Below are 21,343 nucleotides of genomic sequence, written 5' to 3' on the forward strand. Positions count from 1 at the left end.
TGTATACTGTATACTGTCTATATTAACCATGTATACTGTATACTGTCTATATTAACCATGTATACTGTATACTGTCTATATTAACCATGTATAGTGTCTATATTAACCATGTATACTGTATAGTGTCTATATTAACCATGTATACTGTATATATTAACCATGTATACTGTATATATTAACCATGTATACTGTATATATTAACCATGTATACTGTATGCTGTATATATTAACCATGTATACTGTATGCTGTATATATTAACCATGTATACTGTATACTGTCTAGATTAACCATGTATACTGTATATATTAACCATGTATACTGTATATATTAACCATGTATACTGTATGCTGTATATATTAACCATGTATACTGTATACTGTCTAGATTAACCATGTATACTGTCTATATTAACCATGTATACTGTATACTGTCTATATTAACCATGTATACTGTATATATTAACCATGTATACTGTATATATTAACCATGTATACTGTATATATTAACCATGTATAGTGTATGCTGTATATATTAACCATGTATACTGTCTACTGTCTATATTTACCATGTATACTGTCTATATTTACCATGTATACTGTCTATAATTACCATGTATACTGTCTATATTAACCATGTATACTGTCTAAATTAACCATTTATACTGTCTACTGTCTATATTAACCATGTATACTGTCTATATTAACCATGTATACTGTCTATATTAACCATTTATACTGTCTACTGTCTATATTAACCATGTATACTGTCTATATTAACCATGTATACTGTCTATATTAACCATGTATACTGTCTATATTAACCATGTATACTATATACTGTCTATATTAACCATGTATACTGTCTATATTAACCATGTATACTGTATACTGTCTATATTAACCATGTATACTGTCTATATTAACCATGTATACTGTCTATATTAACCATGTATACTATATACTGTCTATATTAACCATGTATACTGTCTATATTAACCATGTATACTGTATACTGTCTATATTAACCATGTATACTGTATACTGTCTATATTAACCATGTATACTGTATATATTAACTGTGTATACTGTCTATATTAACCATGTATACTGTATACTGTCTATATTAACCATGTATACTGTATACTGTCTATATTAACCATGTGTACTGTCTATATTAACCATGTATACTGTCTATATTAACCATGTATACTGTCTATATTAACCATGTATAGTGTCTATATTAAACATGTATACTGTATACTGTCTATATTAACCATCTATACTGTCTATATTAACCATTTATACTGTCTATATTAACCATGTATACTTTATACTGTCTATATTAACCATATATACTGTCTACATTAACCATGTATACTGTCTATATTAACCATGTATACTGTATACTGTCTATATTAACCATGTATACTGTCTATATTAACCATGTATACTGTATACTGTCTATATTAACCATGTATACTGTCTATATTAACCATGTATACTGTCTATATTAACCATGTATACTGTCTATATTAACCATCTATACTGTCTATATTAACCATTTATACTGTCTACATTAACCATGTATACTGTCTATATTAACCATGTATACTGTATACTGTCTATATTAACCATGTATACTGTCTATATTAACCATGTATACTGTATACTGTCTATATTAACCATGTATACTGTCTATATTAACCATGTATAGTGTCTATATTAACCCTGTATACTGTCTATATTAACCATGTATAGTGTATACTGTCTATATTAACCATGTATACTGTATACTGTCTATATTAACCATGTATACTGTATACTGTCTATATTAACCATGTATACTGTCTATATTAACCATGTATACTGTATACTGTTTATATTAACCATGTATACTGTCTATATTAACCATGTATACTGTCTATATTAACCATGTATACTGTATACTGTCTATATTAACCATGTATACTGTCTATATTAACCATGTATACTGTATACTGTCTATATTAACCATGTATACTGTATACTGTCTATATTAACCATGTATACTGTCTATATTAACCATGTATACTGTATACTGTTTATATTAACCATGTATACTGTCTATATTAACCATGTATACTGTCTATATTAACCATGTATACTGTTCATGGGCGGGACCAGGCCTTTGACATGGGCGGGACCAGGCCTTTGACATGGGCGGGACCAGGCCTTTGACATGGTCGGGACCAGGCCTTTGACATGGGCGGGACCGGGTCTTTGACATGGGCGGGACCAAAACCCCAATCGCATAATTCATCAACCTCCATAACTTACTAGGAGCATTTCAGGTTGATATAGTAGAGGTTTCTATGTAGAATGGGCCCCACATAGAGGTTTCTATGTAGAATGGGCCCCACATAGAGGTTTCTATGTAGAATGGGCCCCACATAGAGGTTTCTATGTAGAATGGGCCCCACATAGAGGTTTCTATGTAGAATGGGCCCCACATATAGAGGTTTCTATGTAGAATGGGCCCCACATAGAGGTTTCTATGTAGAATGGGTCCCACATATAGAGGTTTCTATGTAGAATGGGCCCCACATATAGAGGTTTCTATGTAGAATGGGCCCCACATATAGAGGTTTCTATGTAGAATGGGCCCCACATATAGAGGTTTCTATGTAGAATGGGCCCCACATATAGAGGTTTCTATGTAGAATGGGCCCCACATATAGAGGTTTATATGTAGAATGGGCCCCACATATAGAGGTTTCTATGTAGAATGGGCCCCACATATAGAGGTTTCTATGTAGAATGGGCCCCACATATAGAAGTTTCTATGTAGAATGGGCCCCACATATAGAGGTTTCTATGTAGAATGGGCCCCACATATAGAGGTTTCTATGTAGAATGGGCCCCACATATAGAGGTTTCTATGTAGAATGGGCCCCACATAGAGGTTTCCATGTAGAATGGGCCCCACATATAGAGGTTTCTATGTAGAATGGGCCCCACATATAGAGGTTTCTATGTAGAATGGGCCCCACATATAGAGGTTTCTATGTAGAGGGCCCCACATATAAATATCCCATGTTGTTTTCGCCCCTTACCCCAATCGCATAATTCATCTCAATAATGGAACAGAACATAGTTTGATAGTTTTTATTGAAACACAGATTCTTGCAGTTTTATCATCACACCACCAGGGAGTGCTGCAGGATGATTTATGTTTCCTTAAGGATTTATGTTTCCTTAAGGATTTATGTTCCCTTAATAATGTATGTTCCCTTAAGGATTTATGTTCCCTTAATAATGTATGTTCCCTTAAGGATTTATGTTCCCTTAAGGATTTATGTTCCCTTAAGGATTTATGTTCCCTTAATAATGTATGTTCCCTTAAGGATTTATGTTCCCTTAATAATGTATGTTCCCTTAAGGATTTATGTTCCCTTAAGGATTTATGTTTCCTTAAGGATTTATGTTCCCTTAATAATGTATGTTCCCTTAAGGATTTATGTTCCCTTAAGGATTTATGTTTCCTTAAGGATTTATGTTCCCTTAATAATGTATGTTTCCTTAAGGATTTATGTTCCCTTAATGATGTATGTTCCCTTAATGATGTATGTTCCCTTAATGATGTATGTTCCCTTAATGATGTATGTTCCCTTAATGATGTATGTTCCCTTAATGATGTATGTTCCCTTAATGATGTATGTTCCCTTAATGATGTATGTTCCCTTAATGATGTATGTTCCCTTAATGATGTATGTTCCCTTAATGATGTATGTTCCCTTAATGATGTATGTTCCCTTAATGATGTATGTTCCCTTAATGATGTATATTCCCTTAAGGATGTATGTTCCCTTAATGATGTATATTCCCTTCAGGATGTATGTTCCCTTAATGATGTATGTTCCCTTAATGATGTATGTTCCCTTAATGATGTATGTTCCCTTAATAATTTATGTTCCCTAAATGCTTTATCAAATCAAATGTATTTATATAGCCCTTCTTACATCAGCTGATGTCACAAAGTGCTGTACAGAAACCCAGCCTAAAACCCCAAACAGCAAGCAATGCAGGTGTAGAAGCACGTTGGCTAGGAAAAACTCCCTAGAAAGGCCAGAACCTAGGAAGAAATCTAGAGAGGAACCAGGCTATGAGGGGTGGCCAGTCCTCTCCTTTATGTTCCCTTAAGTCTCTATGTACCCTTAATTTCCTGAATGTTGGACCAGTGGTTTTAGAAGATACTGACTTTAATACCAAAGTTCTACCACCTTTATTTAGTCCATGATTTTAGTCCATGTTGCAGCTAGGATAATTATTTAGTCCATGATTTTAGTCCATGTTGCAGCTAGGATAATTATTTAGTCCATGATTTTAGTCCATGCAGCTAGGATAATTATTTAGTCCATGATTTTAGTCCATGCTGCAGCTAGGATAATTATTTAGTCCATGATTTTAGTCCATGTTGCTAGGATAATTATTTAGTCCATGATTTTAGTCCATGTTGCTAGGATAATTATTTAGTCCATGATTTTAGTCCATTTTGCAGCTAGGATAATTATTTAGTCCATGATTTTAGTCCATGTTGCAGCTAGGATAATTATTTAGTCCATGATTTTAGTCCATGTTGCAGCTAGGATAATTATTTAGTCCATGATTTTAGTCCATGTTGCAGCTAGGATAATTATTTAGTCCATGATTTTAGTCCATGCAGCTAGGATAATTATTTAGTCCATGATTTTAGTCCATGTTGCAGCTAATGTAATTTATTACTAATTTCAAATCAACATACATTTCAACTAGAGAATATGTTTTTTGAGTTCCAGTTGCCCCTGTCATGTCAATAAGATGATAAGATGACCAGTAATAAGATGACCAGTAATAAGATGACCAGTAATGATATGTAAATTAAGATAACCAGTACTGAAATAGGTATTAAAATAACCAGTAATGATATGGGTAATAAGATATGGTTAATAATATAACTATTAATAATATGGGTAATAAGATGACCAGTAATGATATGGGGTAATAAGATATTAGTAATAAGATAACATGTAATGACATGGTTAATAAGATAACCAGTAATAATATGGGTAATACGATATGGGTAATAAGATATGGGTAATAAGATATGGGTAATAAGATAACCAGTAATGATATGGGTAATAAGATATGGGTAATAAGATAACCAGTAATGATATGGGTAATAAGATCAACAGTAATGATATGGGTAATAGGATGAACAGTAATGGCATGGATAATAAGATATGGGTAATTAGATATGGGTAATAAGATAACCATGGGTAATAAGATAACCAGTAATGATATGGGTAATAAGATGAACAGTAATGATATGGGTAATAAGATGACCAGTAATGATGTGGGGTAATAAGATAACCAGTAATGGCATGGATAATAAGATATGGGTAATTAGATATGGGTAATAAGATAACCATGGGTAATAAGATAACCAGTAATGATATGGGTAATAAGATGAACAGTAATGATATGGGTAATAAGATGACCAGTAATGATGTGGGGTAATAAGATAACCAGTAATGACATGGATAATAAGATATGGGTAATTAGATATGGATAATAAGATAACCATGGGTAATAAGATAACCAGTAATGATATGGGTTATACAATAAACAGTAATGATATGGGTAATAAGATAACCAGTAATGATATGGGTAATGGGATAAACAGTAATGATATGGGCAATAAGATAACCAGTAATGTGATATGGGCAATAAGATACCCAGTAATGATATGGGTAATACGATAACCAGTAATAATATGGGTAATAAGATAACCAGTAATGATATGGGTAATAAGATAACCAGTAATGATGGGCAATAAGATAACCAGTAATGATATGGGTAATACGATAACCAGTAATAATATGGGTAATAAGATACCAGTAATGAAATGGGTAATAAGATGACCAGTAATGATATGGGTAATTAGATATGGGTAATAAGATGACCAGTAATGATATGGGTAATTAGATATGGGTAATAAGATGACCAGTAATGATATGGGTAATAAGATGAACAGTAATGATATGGGCAATAAGATAACCAGTAATGTGATATGGGCAATAAGATACCCAGTAATGATATGGGTAATACGATAACCAGTAATAATATGGGTAATAAAATAACCGGTAATGATATGGGTAATAAGATGAACAGTAATACGTCCATAAGAAAATAAAAATAGTATGATATGAATCCAATTCAATAAGAGAATATACAAATATAAAAAAATATTAAAATAATTTAAATGATTAATTATATAAAAAGATTGATTATCCATCACCTTATGCAATGTAAATCTGAATATGTCTGGAACAATGTGTTGGGCTGTAGGGTTCAGCTGGTCCAGATATCAGGGTCTGGAACAATGTGTTGGGCTGTAGGATTCAGCTGGTCCCGATATCAGGGTCTGGAACAATGTGTTGGGCTGTTGGGTTCAGCTGGTCCAGAGATCAGGAACAATGTGTTGGGCTGTAGGATTCAGCTGGGCCAGATATCAGGGTCTGGAACAATGTGTTGTGCTGTTGGGTTCAGCTGGTCCAGAGATCAGGAACAATGTGTTGGGCTGTAGGATTCAGCTGGTCCAGATATCAGGGTCTGGAACAATGTGTTGGGCTGTAGGATTCAGCTGGTCCAGATATCAGGGTCTGGAACAATGTGTTGGGCTGTAGGATTCAGCTGGTCCTGATATCAGGAACAATGTGTTGGGCTGTTGGGTTCAGCTGGTCCAGAGATCAGGAACAATGTGTTGGGCTGTAGGGTTCAGCTGGTCCAGATATCAGGGTCTGGAACAATGTGTTGGGCTGTAGGATTCAGCTGGTCCTGATATCAGGAACAATGTGCTGGGCTGTAGGGTTCAGCTGGTCCAGAGATCAGGGTCTGGTTTTAGTAATCTGTATTACAGAAACAAAAAGAAAAAAAAATATTAATGAAATAGAGAGAGAGAGACACAGAGAGAGAGAGTTCACAAACCTGTTCTACTAACACACTGAAGCCTCAGTCCCCTCATCCAGCTGGTCCTGGGGCTGAGTTCACAAACCTGTTCTACTAACACACTGAAGCCTCAGTCCCCTCATCCAGCTGGTCCTGGGGCTGAGTTCACAAACCTGTTCTACTAACACACTGAAGCCTCAGTCCCCTCATCCAGCTGGTCCTGGGGCTGAGTTCACTAACCTGTTCTACTAACACACTGAAGCCTCAGTCCCCTCATCCAGCTGGTCCTGGGGCTGAGTTCACTAACCTGTTCTACTAACACACTGAAGCCTCAGTCCCCTCATCCAGCTGGTCCTGGGGCTGAGTTCACTAACCTGTTCTACTAACACACTGAAGCCTCAGTCCCCTCATCCAGCTGGTCCTGAGTTCACAAACCTGTTCTACTAACACACTGAAGCCTCAGGACCAGAACATCCAATCAATCAGAATTAACCAAATTACATGACAGTTTTAAAAAACTACACTACTTATTAGGAAACACAAACACAAAGCTAAATGCAGTGCTATCTGGCACTAAATCAACAGCACACCGTGGTTAACTATTTGACCATGGTTACTGATCAAAACCTTAGAAAAACCTTGACAAAGTACAGGCTCAGTGAGCACAGCCTTGCCATTGAGAAGGGTAGACACAGGAAAACCCTGTAGAGGAAAGGCTGTGAAACCACTGCACAACAGCAGAACCTGGCTCCCTGTAGAGGAAAGGCTGTGTAACCACTGCACCACAGCAGAACCTGGCTCCCTGTAGAGGAAAGGCTGTGTAACCACTGCACCACAGCAGAACCTGGCTCCCTGTAGAGGAAAGGCTGTGCAACCACTGCACCACAGCAGAACCTGGCTCTCTGTAGAGGAAAGGCTGTGCAACCACTGCACCACAGCAGAACCTGGCTCCCTGTAGAGGAAAGGCTGTGCAACCACTGCACAACAGCAGAACCTGGCTCCCTGTAGAGGAAAGGCTGTGCAACCACTGCACAACAGCAGAACCTGAGACGGAGCTGCATTTCCTGACAAAATGTCAAAAATATAAAACAATTAGAGGTGTCATTTCCCCAAATTTGAAGCCCTTATTCAATATTTCAAAGACCTCTCTGATGAGGGTAAGCTACCCGTCCTGTTGGGGGAGGACGCAGAGAGCTGTGGGTTGGTAGGGCACTACATTGAAGACCTCTCTGATGAGAGTAGGCTACCCGTCCTGTTGGGGGAGGACGCAGAGAGCTGTGGGTTGGTAGGGCACTACATTGCTGCCTGCCATAAATTGATGCACAGTGTCTGACAGACCAATCAACCTGCACATGTCCTCTACTGTATGCTTATTGTTATTGTTCAATGTGTTGGTTATTGTGACCCTTGGTTATTGTTGTCCCGTTGACATTTGTGATTCTTCTTATTTTAATATTGTAAATATCCAAAGTAAGCTTTGGCAATATGTACATTGTTAAGTCATGCCAATAAAGCACATTTAATTGAATTGAGAGAAAGATTAAAAAACAGATTAAATCTGACCATCACTCTTGCTGCAGATGAAGTTGAATTTGTCAGTCTCAGGCAGGCCGACCCACTTCCCCCCGTCTCTCTCTATGGCCCCCGTGTTCCCAGACTGCTCCTTGCTGGTGTTGTAGCCCTCCCCGTGGGCCCAGTTGTGGTAGCAGGACTCTTCTCCATTGACCCAGAACCAGAAGTCCAGAGTGCAGGTGTACCTCAGGCCCAGCCAGACGAAGGGACTGGAGGCCATCTTGGCTCTCTGTCGGACCCAGTCCTGGATGCTGTGGTTGTGGACAGACACCAGCTCCATGCCCCGGTCTCTGCAGTACCTCAGGGCTTCTGACCACGTCTTGTTCTCTGAGACCAGAACCAGCTTATCTGGAGGAAGAGACGGATGTGGAGATTCATGCTAAACCAAATGACTGTCATTCTAAAGTAAATTTACATCTGTTTTATGAATATGTATCTAACCTTCTCCCCTCACCATCATAGCAGATAAAAGGACGTTTGGTGACACAGAGGTGATCATTCCACTCTCCAGATGGGAACTTAACTTCCACACAGTCCTTTCCTCCCTCATTTGCCCCGTTTGGCTCGCGTGCCATCCAGTTTCTGAAGGTTGAGCCACTCTGGTCAGACCACCTCCACTCTCTATACAGGCCGATCCACACCACCTCTTCCTGTCAATGTTTTGAAAATGCTGATTAGGATTTTAACACTGTGCTCAAAGTGCAAAACAAATTAGTTGAAGTGAAGTGAACTTGCCTTCATGGCTTTCTGAATGGCCTTCCATTCCTTCTCTGCTTCACCATGGTCCTTATAGTTATTCTGTATGGCGTTCTGTATGGTGTTATTCTCTGCTTCACCCCACACACTGGCCAGGTCCTTATGGTTCTTCTGACAGTAGCGCTGAGCCTCACTCCAAGTCTTCTCTTCAGTGATGAGGATGTACTGACTAGTGAGATTTGTGTCTATTTGAAAGAACAGAAGGAATATAAGAAGAGATGAGATATAAATAAACATGTTCCAATGAAGACAAGTTCATACAGACAAACACATGTCTGGAAATAAACCGGTTAGAGTAAATAATAATAAATAAAATATCAATCTGTTGACTGAATCCAAACTCTTTGGTGTTTGACTGGTTGACAACCAGAAAGATGGAAGGAAAGACAGTGAAAAGGCTGACTGACAGGGGAGCTGACTGACAGGGGAGAAGACTAACAGGGGAGATGACTGACAGGGGAGATGACTGACAGGGGAGCTGACTGACAGGGGAGATGACTGACAGGGGAGCTGACTGACAGGGGAGATGACTGACAGGGGAGATGACTGACAGGGGAGATGACTGACAGGGGAGCTGACTGACAGGGGAGAAGACTAACAGGGGAGATGACTGACAGGGGAGATGACTGACAGGGGAGCTGACTGACAGGGGAGCTGACTGACAGGGGAGCTGACTAACAGGGGAGATGACTGACAGTGGAGATGACTGACAGGGGAGATGACTGACAGGGGAGATGAATGACAGGGGAACTCACCATAGCAGACAAAATGATGTCGTTTACCACAGTTCGCATCATGCCAAAGCCAATTTCGCATCCACACACAGGACTCATTGTTGTTTCCATTATCTGGTTGGCCTTTTTCCCAAAACCCCACCGTCCCTAATTCTGTGTCTTCCAGAGACCACCTCCAGCTGGTGTTATACAACCCTATCCAGGCTGGTTCAGTCAATAACTCAGCATTTACTGTGTTTTTGAGCCTGTTCATATCTGCCAAGTCGTCTATGGAGGCCAGGTCAGTGTGGTTCTGTCTGCAGTAACTCTGAGCTTCAGTCCAGGTTTTATTGATGTTCACAAAGTGGAACTGATGAGAGAGGCATGAGGGGAGGATGGAAAGCCCTGTGGAGAACAAACCAACATCATGAGAGGAGGATGGACAGACCTGTGGAGAACAGACCAACACTATGAGAGGAGGCCCTGTGGAGAACAAACCAACATCATGAGAGGAGGCCCTGTGGAGAACAAACCAACACTATGAGAGGAGGACGGACAGCCCTGTGGAGAACAAACCAACATTATGAGAGGATGACAGACAGCCCTGTGGAGAACAAACCAACATTATGAGAGGATGACAGACAGCCCTGTGGAGAACAAACCAACATTATGAGAGGATGACAGACAGCCCTGTGGAGAACAAACCAACATTATGAGAGGAGGATGGACAGCCCTGTGGAGAACAAACCAACACTATGAGAGGAGGATGGAAAGCCCTGTGGAGAACAAACCAACATCATGAGAGGAGGATGGAAAGCCCTGTGGAGAACAAACCAACACTATGAGGGGAGGATGGACAGCCCTGTGGAGAACAAACCAACATCATGAGAGGAGGCCCTGTGGAGAACAAACCAACACTATGAGGGGAGGACGGACAGCCCTGTGGAGAACAAACCAACACTATGAGGGGAGGATGGACAGCCCTGTGGAGAACAAACCAACATCATGAGAGGAGGCCCTGTGGAGAACAAACCAACATCATGAGAGGAGGCCCTGTGGAGAACAAACCAACAGTATGAGGGGAGGATGGAAAGCCCTGTGGAGAACAAACCAACATCATGAGAGGATGACAGACAGCCCTGTGGAGAACAAACCAACATCATGAGAGGAGGCCCTGTGGAGAACAAACCAACATTATGAGAGGAGGACAGACAGCACTGTGGAGAACAAACCAACACTATGACTGTACTAACAAAACACACACACACACACACACACACACAAACGAACCTGAAAACACACAAACTAACCGTTGACATAAATGATAATGGTAATTGATGACAGACAGACAGAGAGCCAGACAGCCAGACAGACAGACAGACAGACAGACAGACAGACAGACAGACAGACAGACAGACAGACAGACAGACACTGGTCGAGCTCGTTTTACACAGCCAGGGGACGGTGAACTATGTGAGCGATGAAGGAAGAGTTTACCATTGTAAAGGAGTGCTGTATAACCAGGGCACGGTGAATATCGTCACTAACTAAAACAACAAACGAGGAAACATTTTCAGACAAATCAAAAGATCTGCTTTCCCAGACTGCACCATGTCACCGTTCCATCTGACTGTTGAAATGCTTCATCACGGAGCAGAACTTAGTTTGTCGACACCACATTCATTTTATTATTGTTTAGGTTCTTTCCCTCATAAACCCACCAAGCCATCGGTTTTGATCGGGGCATTCTGCGTTCGCCTGCCAGGCTCCAGAAATACAACTCGAGTGCTAACAGCCATGTAAAACGAGCACACACACACACACACACACACACACACACATCCACACACAGGAAAACACACACACACACACAAACACACACAGGAAAACACACACACACACACAAACACACACACACACACACACACACACACACACACACACACACACACACACACACACACACACACACACACATGAACACCAACCTGAGAAGAACAGGAGAAACAGAGAGTGGCCCATCCCTGGAGAATGGAGAGATAACAGTCTGGTGAACACATCCCAACAACTAAACTTTAACTTCTACCGGCAGCATGGGTCGCATGCTTCAGATTTGGACTTTATGGGTCGCATGCTTCAGATTTAGACTTTATGGGTCGCATGCTTCAGGTTTAGACTTTATGGGTCGCATGCTTCAGATTTAGACTTTATGGGTCGCATGCTTCAGATTTAGACTTTATGGGTCGCATGCTTCAGGTTTAGACTTTATGGGTCGCATGCTTCAGATTTAGACTTTATGGGTCGCATGCTTCAGATTTAGACTTTATGGGTCGCATGCTTCAGATTTAGACTTTATGGGTCGCATGCTTCAGATTTAGACTTTATGGGTCGCATGCTTCAGATTTAGACTTTATGGGTCGCATGCTTCAGGTTTAGACTTTATGGGTCGCATGCTTCAGATTTAGACTTTATGGGTCGCATGCTTCAGGTTTAGACTTTATGGGTCGCATGCTTCAGGTTTAGACTTTAAAGTCATGAAATGTAATGACTGAAAAATACACGTCAATATTTTTATTTAATTATTTGAGGGAAGATTGACTATGGATGGTTTGCACTTCCAGACTTTTCTGCTATTCTACTACTCAAACATATACAGTGCCTTGCGAAAGTATTCGGCCCCCTTGAACTTTGCGACCTTTTGCCACATTTCAGGCTTCAAACATAAAGATATAAAACTGTATTTTTTTGTGAAGAATCAACAACAAGTGGAACACAATCATGAAGTGGAACGACATTTATTGGATATTTAAAACTTTTTTAACAAATCAAAAACTGAAAAATTGGGCGTGCAAAATTATTCAGCCCCTTTACTTTCAGTGCAGCAAACTCTCTCCAGAAGTTCAGTGAGGATCTCTGAATGATCCAATGTTGACCTAAATGACTAATGATGATAAATACAATCCACCTGTGTGTAATCAAGTCTCCGTATAAATGCACCTGCACTGTGATAGTCTCAGAGGTCCGTTAAAAGCGCATATTGCACAAATCTGGCATTTATGGAAGAGTGGCAAGAGGAAAGCCATTTCTTAAAGATATCCATAAAAAGTGTTGTTTAAAGTTTGCCACAAGCCACCTGGGAGACACACCAAACATGTGGAAGAAGGTGATCTGGTCAGATGAAACCAAAATTGAACTTTTTGGCAACAATGCAAAATGTTATGTTTGGCGTAAAAGCAACACAGCTGAACACACCATCCCCACTGTCAAACATGGTGGTGGCAGCATCATGGTTTGGGCCTGCTTTTCTTCAGCAGGGACAGGGAAGATGGTTAAAATTCATGGGAAGATGGATGGAGCCAAATACAGGACCATTCAGGAAGAAAACCTTATGGAGTCTGCAAAAGACCTGAGACTGGGACGGAGATTTGTCTTCCAACAAGACAATGATCCAAAACATAAAGCAAAATCTACAATGGAATGGTTCAAAAATAAACATATCCAGGTGTTAGAATGGCCAAGTCAAAGTCCAGACCTGAATCCAATCGAGAATCTGTGGAAAGAACTGAAAACTGCTGTTCACAAATGCTCTCCATCCAACCTCACTGAGCTCGAGCTGTTTTGCAAGGAGGAATGGGAAAAAATGTCAGTCTCTCGATGTGCAAAACTGATAGAGACATACCCCAAGCGACTTACAGCTGTAATCGCAGCAAAAGGTGGCGCTACAAAGTATTAACTTAAGGGGGCTGAATAATTTTGCACGCCCAATTTTTCAGTTTTTGTTTTGTTAAAAAAGTTTGAAATATCCAATAAATGTCGTTCCACTTCATGATTGTGTCCCACTTGTTGTTGATTCTTCACAAAAAAATACAGTTTTATATCTTTATGTTTGAAGCCTGAAATGTGGCAAAAGGTCGCAAAGTTCAAGGGGGCCAAATACTTTCGCAAGGCACTGTATTTATAAGCATTACAACATTTACTAAATAAACATACACATTTATGTTTACTAAATAACAATACACAATACTGTTACTAACTGTCTTGTACTTTACTCTTTACAAAAGTAGACATATAGAGTTATTAAGAAAGAAATCCTCATGCCTGATGTTTGTTGTTGTCGATGTTGTTGTTGATAGTGTTGTCAGCTCTCACTCTCCCTCCGAGTGGCCCTGTCCCCCTCAGAGACAGGAGGACGTTATACAGCACTTCCTGCTCTTTGACCTCATAACGTGGTGATGTCACAGTGGAAGGATGAAAGGCATCCCTGTCAGTTATTTTGAATTAGTTCTTCCTCGTAGAGACATGCAAAACACTGGTCAAATAAAAAATAACATACAGGAAGAAGGAAATCCAGGAATACTCCAACTGGGGTTTCTGGAAAACAAAAATAAATGTCAACCCTCCCTGTGGCTAAACTATACTAACATGTTGGATTACAATATAATATCTATTTTAAAAAAGTAAATAGGAAGAACAAAAGAGAGAAATCATCAACAGTCAAATCCAGCCAAAGTAAATAGGCCTCGATAAAGAACCTCCTGTGTCATTTACTCAGCCTTCTGTCAGTAACCCATCTCTCAGGTATTACCTCTCTGTCAGTAACCCATCTCTCAGGTATTACCTCTCTGTCAGTAACCCATCTCTCAGGTATTACCTCTCTGTCAGTAACCCATCTCTCAGGTATTTACCTCTCTGTCAGTAACCCATCTCTCAGGTATTTACCTCTCTGTCAGTCACCCATCTCTCAGATATTATCTCTCTGTCAGTAACCCTGGTCTCAGGTATTACCTCTCTGTCAGTAACCCATCTCTCAGGTATTACCTCTCTGTCAGTAACCAATCTCTCAGGTATTTACCTCTCTGTCAGTAACCCATCTCTCAGGTATTATATCTCTGCCAGTAACCCATCTCTCAGGTATTTACCTCTCTGTCAGTAACCCATCTCTCAGGTATTTACCTCTCTGTCAGTAACCCATCTCTCAGGTATTTACCTCTCTGTCAGTAACCCATCTCTCAGGTATTACCTCTCTGTCAGTAACCCATCTCTCAGGTATTACCTCTCTGTCAGTCACCCTGGTCTCAGGTATTTACCTCTCTGTCAGTAACCCATCTCTCAGGTATTACCTCTCTGTCAGTAACCCTGGTCTCAGGTATTACCTCTCTGTCAGTAACCCATCTCTCAGGTATTACCTCTCTGTCAGTAACCCATCTCTCAGGTATTACCTCTCTATCAGTAACCCATCTCTCAGGTATTACCTCTCTGTCAGTAACCCATCTCTCTGTCAGTAACCCATCTCTCAGGTATTACCTCTCTGTCAGTGACTCATCTCTCAGGTATTTACCTCTCTGTCAGTAAACCATCTCTCTGTCAGTAACACATCTCTCTGTCAGTAACCCATCTCTCTGTCAGTAACCCATCTCTCAGGTATTACCTCTCTGTCAGTAACCCATCTCTCAGGTATTTACTTCTCTGTCAGTAACCCATCTCTCAGGTATTACCTCTCTGTCAGTAACCAATCTCTCAGGTATTTACCTCTCTGTCAGTAACCCATCTCTCAGGTATTACCTCTCTGTCAGTCACCCTGGTCTCAGGTATTTACCTCTCTGTCAGTAACCCATCTCTCAGGTATTACCTCTCTGTCAGTAACCAATCTCTCAGGTATTTACCTCTCTGTCAGTAACCCATATCTCAGGTATTACCTCTCTGTCAGTAACCCTGGTCTCAGGTATTACCTCTCTGTCTGTAATCCTGGTCTCAGGTATTTACCTCTCTGTCAGTAACCCATCTCTCAGGTATTACCTCTCTGTCAGTAACCCATCTCTCAGGTATTTACCTCTCTGTCAGTAACCCATCTCTCTGTCAGTAACCAGGGTCTCAGGTATTTACCTCTCTGTCAGTAACCCATCTCTCAGGTATTTACCTCTCTGTCAGTAACCCATCTCTCAGGTATTTACTAGCGTGTTGGAGTGTACCAGAGTGTACTAGCGTGTTGTAGTGTATCAGAGTATACTAACGTGTTGGAGTGTACCAGAGTGTTCTAGCGTGTTGGAGTGTACCAGAGTGTACTAGCCTGTTGGAGTGTACTAGAGTGTACTAGCGTGTTGGAGGGCACTAGCGTGTTGGAGTGTACCAGAGTGTACTAGCATGTTGGAGTGTACTAGAGTGTACTGGCATGTTGAAGTGTACTAACATGTTGGAGTGTACCAGAGTGTACAAGCATGTTGGAGTGTACCAAAGTGTACTGGTGTGTTGGAGTGTACTAACATGTTGGAGTGTACCAGAGTTTACAAGCATGTTGGAGTGTACCAGAGTGCACTAGCATGTTGGAGTGTACCTTAGTGTACTAGTGTGTTGGAGTATACTAGTGTGTTGGAGTGTACCAGAGTGCACTAGCATGTTGGAGTGTACCTTAGTGTACTAGTGTGTTGGAGTATACTAGTGTGTTGGAGTGTACCAGAGTGCACTAGCATGTTGGAGTGTACCAAAGTGTACTGGTGTTGGAGTGTACTAACGTGTTGGAGTGTACCAGAGTGTACAAGCATGTTGGAGTGTACCAGATTGCACTAATGTGTTGGAATGTACCAGAGTGTACTAGCGTGTTGGAGTGTACCTGAGTGTACTAGCGTGTTGGAGTATACCAGAGTGTACCAGCATGTTGGAGTGTACTAACATGTTGGAGTGTACCAGAGTGTACTAGCGTGTTGGAGCATACCAGAGTGTACTAACATGTTGGAGTGTACCAGAGTGTACTAGCGTGTTGGAGAGCACTAGCGTGTACTAGCGTGTTGAGTGTACCATAGTGTACTAACGTGTTGGAGTGTACCAGAGTGAACTAGCGTGTTGGAGTGTACCAGAGTGAACTAGCGTGTTGGAGTGTACCAGAGTGAACTAGCGTGTTGGAGTGTACCAGAGTGTACTAAGTGTTTGGTGGCTGTGTTAGAATGGCATAGAGCAGAGGGAACTGATGCCAGTGTGATTACAGACAAAAACAGCAATAACCCAAACAGCCTCGGTCAAGACTCCACTTGGAGTTGATTATATCACCCAAACAGCCTCGGTCACAACTCCACTTGGAGTTGATTATATCACCCAAACAGCCTCGGTCAAGACTCCACTTGGAGTTGATTACTCCAATATACATCTCTTTCTACCAAGATGGCATAGCAGTTCAGACGTATTTTTGTCCTCGTCCTGTCGTGTCCCGTATATATATTTAACTTTTTTTTCACATACATTTTTAATTTTCCAAAAACTCATCTTCAGAACACTCTCCTGCAATCCGTTTCACCAATTTATATTTATATAAAAAAGCATTATTTACCTCAGATCTGTGATCCTCCGAGAGGCTAGCCAGAAATTAGCCAGAAGCTAGCCGGGAGCTAGCCAGAAGCTGGTCCAGAAGCTACTCTGAAGCTGGTTCAGGGGCTAGTTCAGAAGCTAGTTAGCTTATTTACTGGCTAATCGTTGGTACTCAGCTGACCACGGGTTGTGGTCATTGGCTGTCCTTTGGCTCGAGAATCTATCGCCAGTTTTGTACGGCGCGGTGCAGCGCAGCGCAGCACGGCTCGGAGCGGAACATATCGGACCAATTTTTCTCTCCATGTCCCTGGATTTCGGCCGTTGGCTCTGGACGTCCATGCCTGGATCTCGCAGCTAGCTAGCTGCTATCCGTGTGACTATCGGCTTTCGTCGATTCCGGAGCTAACATCAATTGTTCCGGAGCTAGCCAGCTGAAGAGTTCCATCAATCACTCCTGGGCTGCAGTCACCTATCCGGACCCGTTTTGCTGCCTACGCAGAGCCCCACCGGGCCTTCACGGCTAGACTGCCGACGTTGTCTACCCGAGGGAACTGTCCGGCTGGCTCCTCCGGCGCAACGTTGCCTGGGCGCTCATCTGCGGCCTGCTAGCCGTTGGCTATCTTATCGGCTGCTATCTGAACAGACAATCGGACAATTTTTATTTTTATTTATTGATTTATTTTTCTTCTTGGGCCTCTATAACTATATCTATTGTTTTTATTTTTGTTGTTGTTGTGTGATTTGGATTCATCCCCTCTACCACACGGAAACCCACTAATCTACTGACGGAACCCAAGAGTTGGCTAATAACAGACCTCCATCTTATGCTAGCTTGCTCCTATGCTAGCTTGCTACCGATTTAGCTGTCTAAATCGCCGTGACCCCCAACCAACCTCTCCACTCACTGGACCCTTTTGATCACTCGACTGAGCATGCCTCTCCTTCATGTCAATATGCCTTGTCCATTACTGTTCTGGTTAGCGTTTATTGGCTTATTTCACTGTAGAGCCTCTAGTCCTGCTCATTATACCTTATCCAACCTATTAGTTCCACCACCCACACATGCAATGACATCTCCTGGTTTCAATGATGTTTCTAGAGACAATATCTCTCTCTTCATCACTCAATACCTAGGTTTACCTCCACTGTATTCACATCCTACCTTACCTTTGTCTGTACATTATACCTTGATGCTATTTTATCGCCCCCAGAAACCTCCTTTTACTCTCTGTTCCAGACGTTCTAAACGACCAATTCTTTATGCTTTTAGCCGCACCCTTATTCTACTACTACTCTGTTCATCTGGCGATGTAGAGGTGAATCCAGGCCCTGCAGTGCCTAGCTCCACTCCTATTCCCCAGGCGCTCTCTTTTGTAACCGTAATAGCCTTGGTTTCATGCATGTTAACATTAGAAGCCTCCTCCCTAAGTTTGTTCTATTCACTGCTTTAGCACACTCTGCCAACCCGGATGTTCTAGCTGTGTCTGAATCCTGGCTTAGGAAGACCACCAAAAATTCAGACATTTTAATTCCAAACTACAATATTTTCAGACAAGATAGAACTGCCAAAGGGGGCGGTGTTGCAATCTACTGCAAAGATAGCCTGCAGAGTTCTGTCCTACTATCCAGGTCTGTACCCAAACAATTTGAACTTCTACTTTTAAAAATCCACCTCTCTAAAAACAAGTCTCTCACCGTTGCCGCCTGCTATAGACCACCCTCTGCCCCCAGCTGTGCTCTGGACACCATATGTGAACTGATTGCCCCCCATCTATCTTCAGAGCTTGTGCTGCTAGGCAACCTAAATTGGAACATGCTTAACACCCCAGCCATCCTACAATCTAAACTTGATGCCCTCTACCTCACACAAATTATCAATGAACCTACCAGGTACCTCCCCAAAGCCTTAAACACGGGCACCCTCATAGATATCATCCTAACCAACTTGCCCTCTAAATACACCTCTGCTGTTTTCAACCAAGATCTCAGCGATCACTGCCTCATTGCCTGCATCCGTAATGGGTCAGCGGTCAAACGACCTCCACTCATCACTGTAAAACGCTCCCTGAAACACTTCAGCGAGCAGGCCTTTCTAATCGACCTGGCCGGGGTATCCTGGAAGGATATTGATCTCATCCCGTCAGTAGAGGATGCCTGGATATTTTTTTTAAATGCCTTCCTAACCATCTTAAATAAACATGCCCCATTCAAGAAATTTAGAACCAGGAATAGATATAGCCCTTGGTTCTCCCCAGACCTGACTGCCCTTAACCAACAAAAAAACATCCTATGGCGTTCTGCATTATTATCGAACAGCCCCCGTGATATGCAGCTGTTCAGGGAAGCTAGAAACCATTCTACACAGGCAGTTAGAAAAGCCAAGGCTAGCTTTTTCAAGCAGAAATTTGCTTCCTGCAACACTAACTCAAAAAAGTTATGGGACACTGTAAAGTCCATGGAGAATAAGAACCCCTCCTCCCAGCTGCCCACTGCACTGAAGATAGGAAACACTGTCACCACTGATAAATCCACCACCTCAGCCACGCTCAAGGTCCTAAATGATATCTTAACCGCCATCGATAAGAAACATTACTGTGCAGCCGTATTCATTGATCTGGCCAAGGCTTTCGACTCTGTCAATCACCACATCCTCATCGGCAGACTCGACAGCCTTGGTTTCTCAAATGATTGCCTCGCCTGGTTCACCAACTACTTCTCTGATAGAGTTCAGTGTGTCAAATCGGAGGGTCTGCTGTCCGGACCTCTGGCAGTCTCTATGGGGGTGCCACAGGGTTCAATTCTTGGACCGACTCTCTTCTCTGTATACATCAATGAGGTCGCTCTTGCTGCTGGTGAGTCTCTGATCCACCTCTACGCAGACGACACCATTTTGTATACTTCTGGCCCTTCTTTGGATACTGTGTTAACAACCCTCCAGGCAAGCTTCAATGCCATACAACTCTCCTTCCGTGGCCTCCAATTGCTCTTAAATACAAGTAAAACTAAATGCATGCTCTTCAACCGATCGCTACCTGTACCTACCCGCCTGTCCAACATTACTACTCTGGATGGCTCCGACTTAGAATACGTGGAAAACTACAAATACTTAGGTGTCTGGTTAGACTGTAAACTCTCCTTCCAGACCCATATAAAACATCTCCAATCCAAAGTTAAATCTAGAATTGGCTTCCTATTTCGCAACAAAGCATCCTTCACTCATGCTGCCAAACATACCCTTGTAAAACTGACCATCCTACCAATCCTCGACTTTGGCGATGTCATTTCCAAAATAGCCTCCAATACCCTACTCAACAAATTGGATGCAGTCTATCACAGTGCAATCCGTTTTGTCACCAAAGCCCCATATACTACCCACCATTGCGACCTGTACGCTCTCGTTGGCTGGCCCTCGCTTCATACTCGTCGCCAAACCCACTGGCTCCATGTCATCTACAAGACCCTGCTAGGTAAAGTCCCCCCTTATCTCAGCTCGCTGGTCACCATTGCATCTCCCACCTGTAGCACACGCTCCAGCAGGTATATCTCTCTAGTCACCCCCAAAACCAATTCTTTCTTTGGCCGCCTCTCCTTCCAGTTCTCTGCTGCCAATGACTGGAACGAACTACAAAAATCTCTGAAACTGGAAACACTTATCTCCCTCACTAGCTTTAAGCACCAACTGTCAGAGCAGCTCACAGATTACTGCACCTGTACATAGCCCACCTATAATTTAGCCCAAACAACTACCTCTTTCCCTACTGTATTTAATTTATTTATTTATTTTGCTCCTTTGCACCCCCATTATTTTTATTTCTACTTTGCACATTCTCCCATTGCAAATCTACCATTCCAGTGTTTTACTTGCTATATTGTATCTACTTTGCCACCATGGCCTTTTTGCCTTGACCTCCCTTATCTCACCTCATTTGCTCACATCGTATATAGACTTGTTTATACTATATTATTGACTGTATGTTTGTTTTACTCCATGTGTAACTCTGTGTTGTTGTATGTGTCGAACTGCTTTGCTTTATCTTGGC

General features: G+C 41.6%; 2 protein-coding genes across 2 annotated transcripts; both read right to left on the minus strand.

The window, feature by feature from the left end:
• Positions 1-3,130: 3,130 nt before the first annotated feature.
• On the minus strand, positions 3,131-9,188 carry LOC118966679 (snaclec rhodocytin subunit alpha-like; the record flags this gene model as incomplete). The annotated part of the gene is made up of 3 exons (XM_036989450.1): positions 3,131-6,926; positions 8,530-8,886; positions 8,993-9,188. Coding segments are annotated over 3 exons (561 nt in total), but the record flags the coding sequence as incomplete, so codon positions are not given.
• A 9-nt stretch (positions 9,189-9,197) lies between these two features.
• LOC118966678 (C-type lectin lectoxin-Phi1-like) lies at positions 9,198-12,199 on the minus strand. The gene is made up of 3 exons (XM_036989449.1): positions 11,996-12,199; positions 10,050-10,412; positions 9,198-9,479 (listed from the first exon to the last, which is right to left on the minus strand). Exons 1-3 carry the CDS (start codon positions 12,027-12,029, stop codon positions 9,250-9,252), a joined length of 627 nt encoding a protein of 208 aa, XP_036845344.1. The 5' UTR covers positions 12,030-12,199; the 3' UTR covers positions 9,198-9,249.
• Between the last annotated feature and the right edge of the window lie 9,144 nt (positions 12,200-21,343).

The sequence above is a fragment of the Oncorhynchus mykiss genome, chromosome 10 (assembly GCF_013265735.2).
Source record: "Oncorhynchus mykiss isolate Arlee chromosome 10, USDA_OmykA_1.1, whole genome shotgun sequence".
Classification (NCBI taxonomy): Eukaryota; Metazoa; Chordata; class Actinopteri; order Salmoniformes; family Salmonidae; genus Oncorhynchus; species Oncorhynchus mykiss.

What these genes read in the sequence shown, in the direction of transcription:
- LOC118966678 (XM_036989449.1), bottom strand. Translation starts at nt 12,029, where the DNA reads ATGGGCCACTCTCTGTTTCTCCTGTTCTTCTCAG. An exon ending in GTTTCTCCTGTTCTTCTCAG is followed by an intron (nt 10,413 to 11,995) that starts GTTGGTGTTCAT and finishes TGTTCTCCACAG; the next exon opens with GGCTTTCCATCCTCCCCTCA. An exon ending in ACATCATTTTGTCTGCTATG is followed by an intron (nt 9,480 to 10,049) that starts GTGAGTTCCCCT and finishes TCTTTCAAATAG; the next exon opens with ACACAAATCTCACTAGTCAG.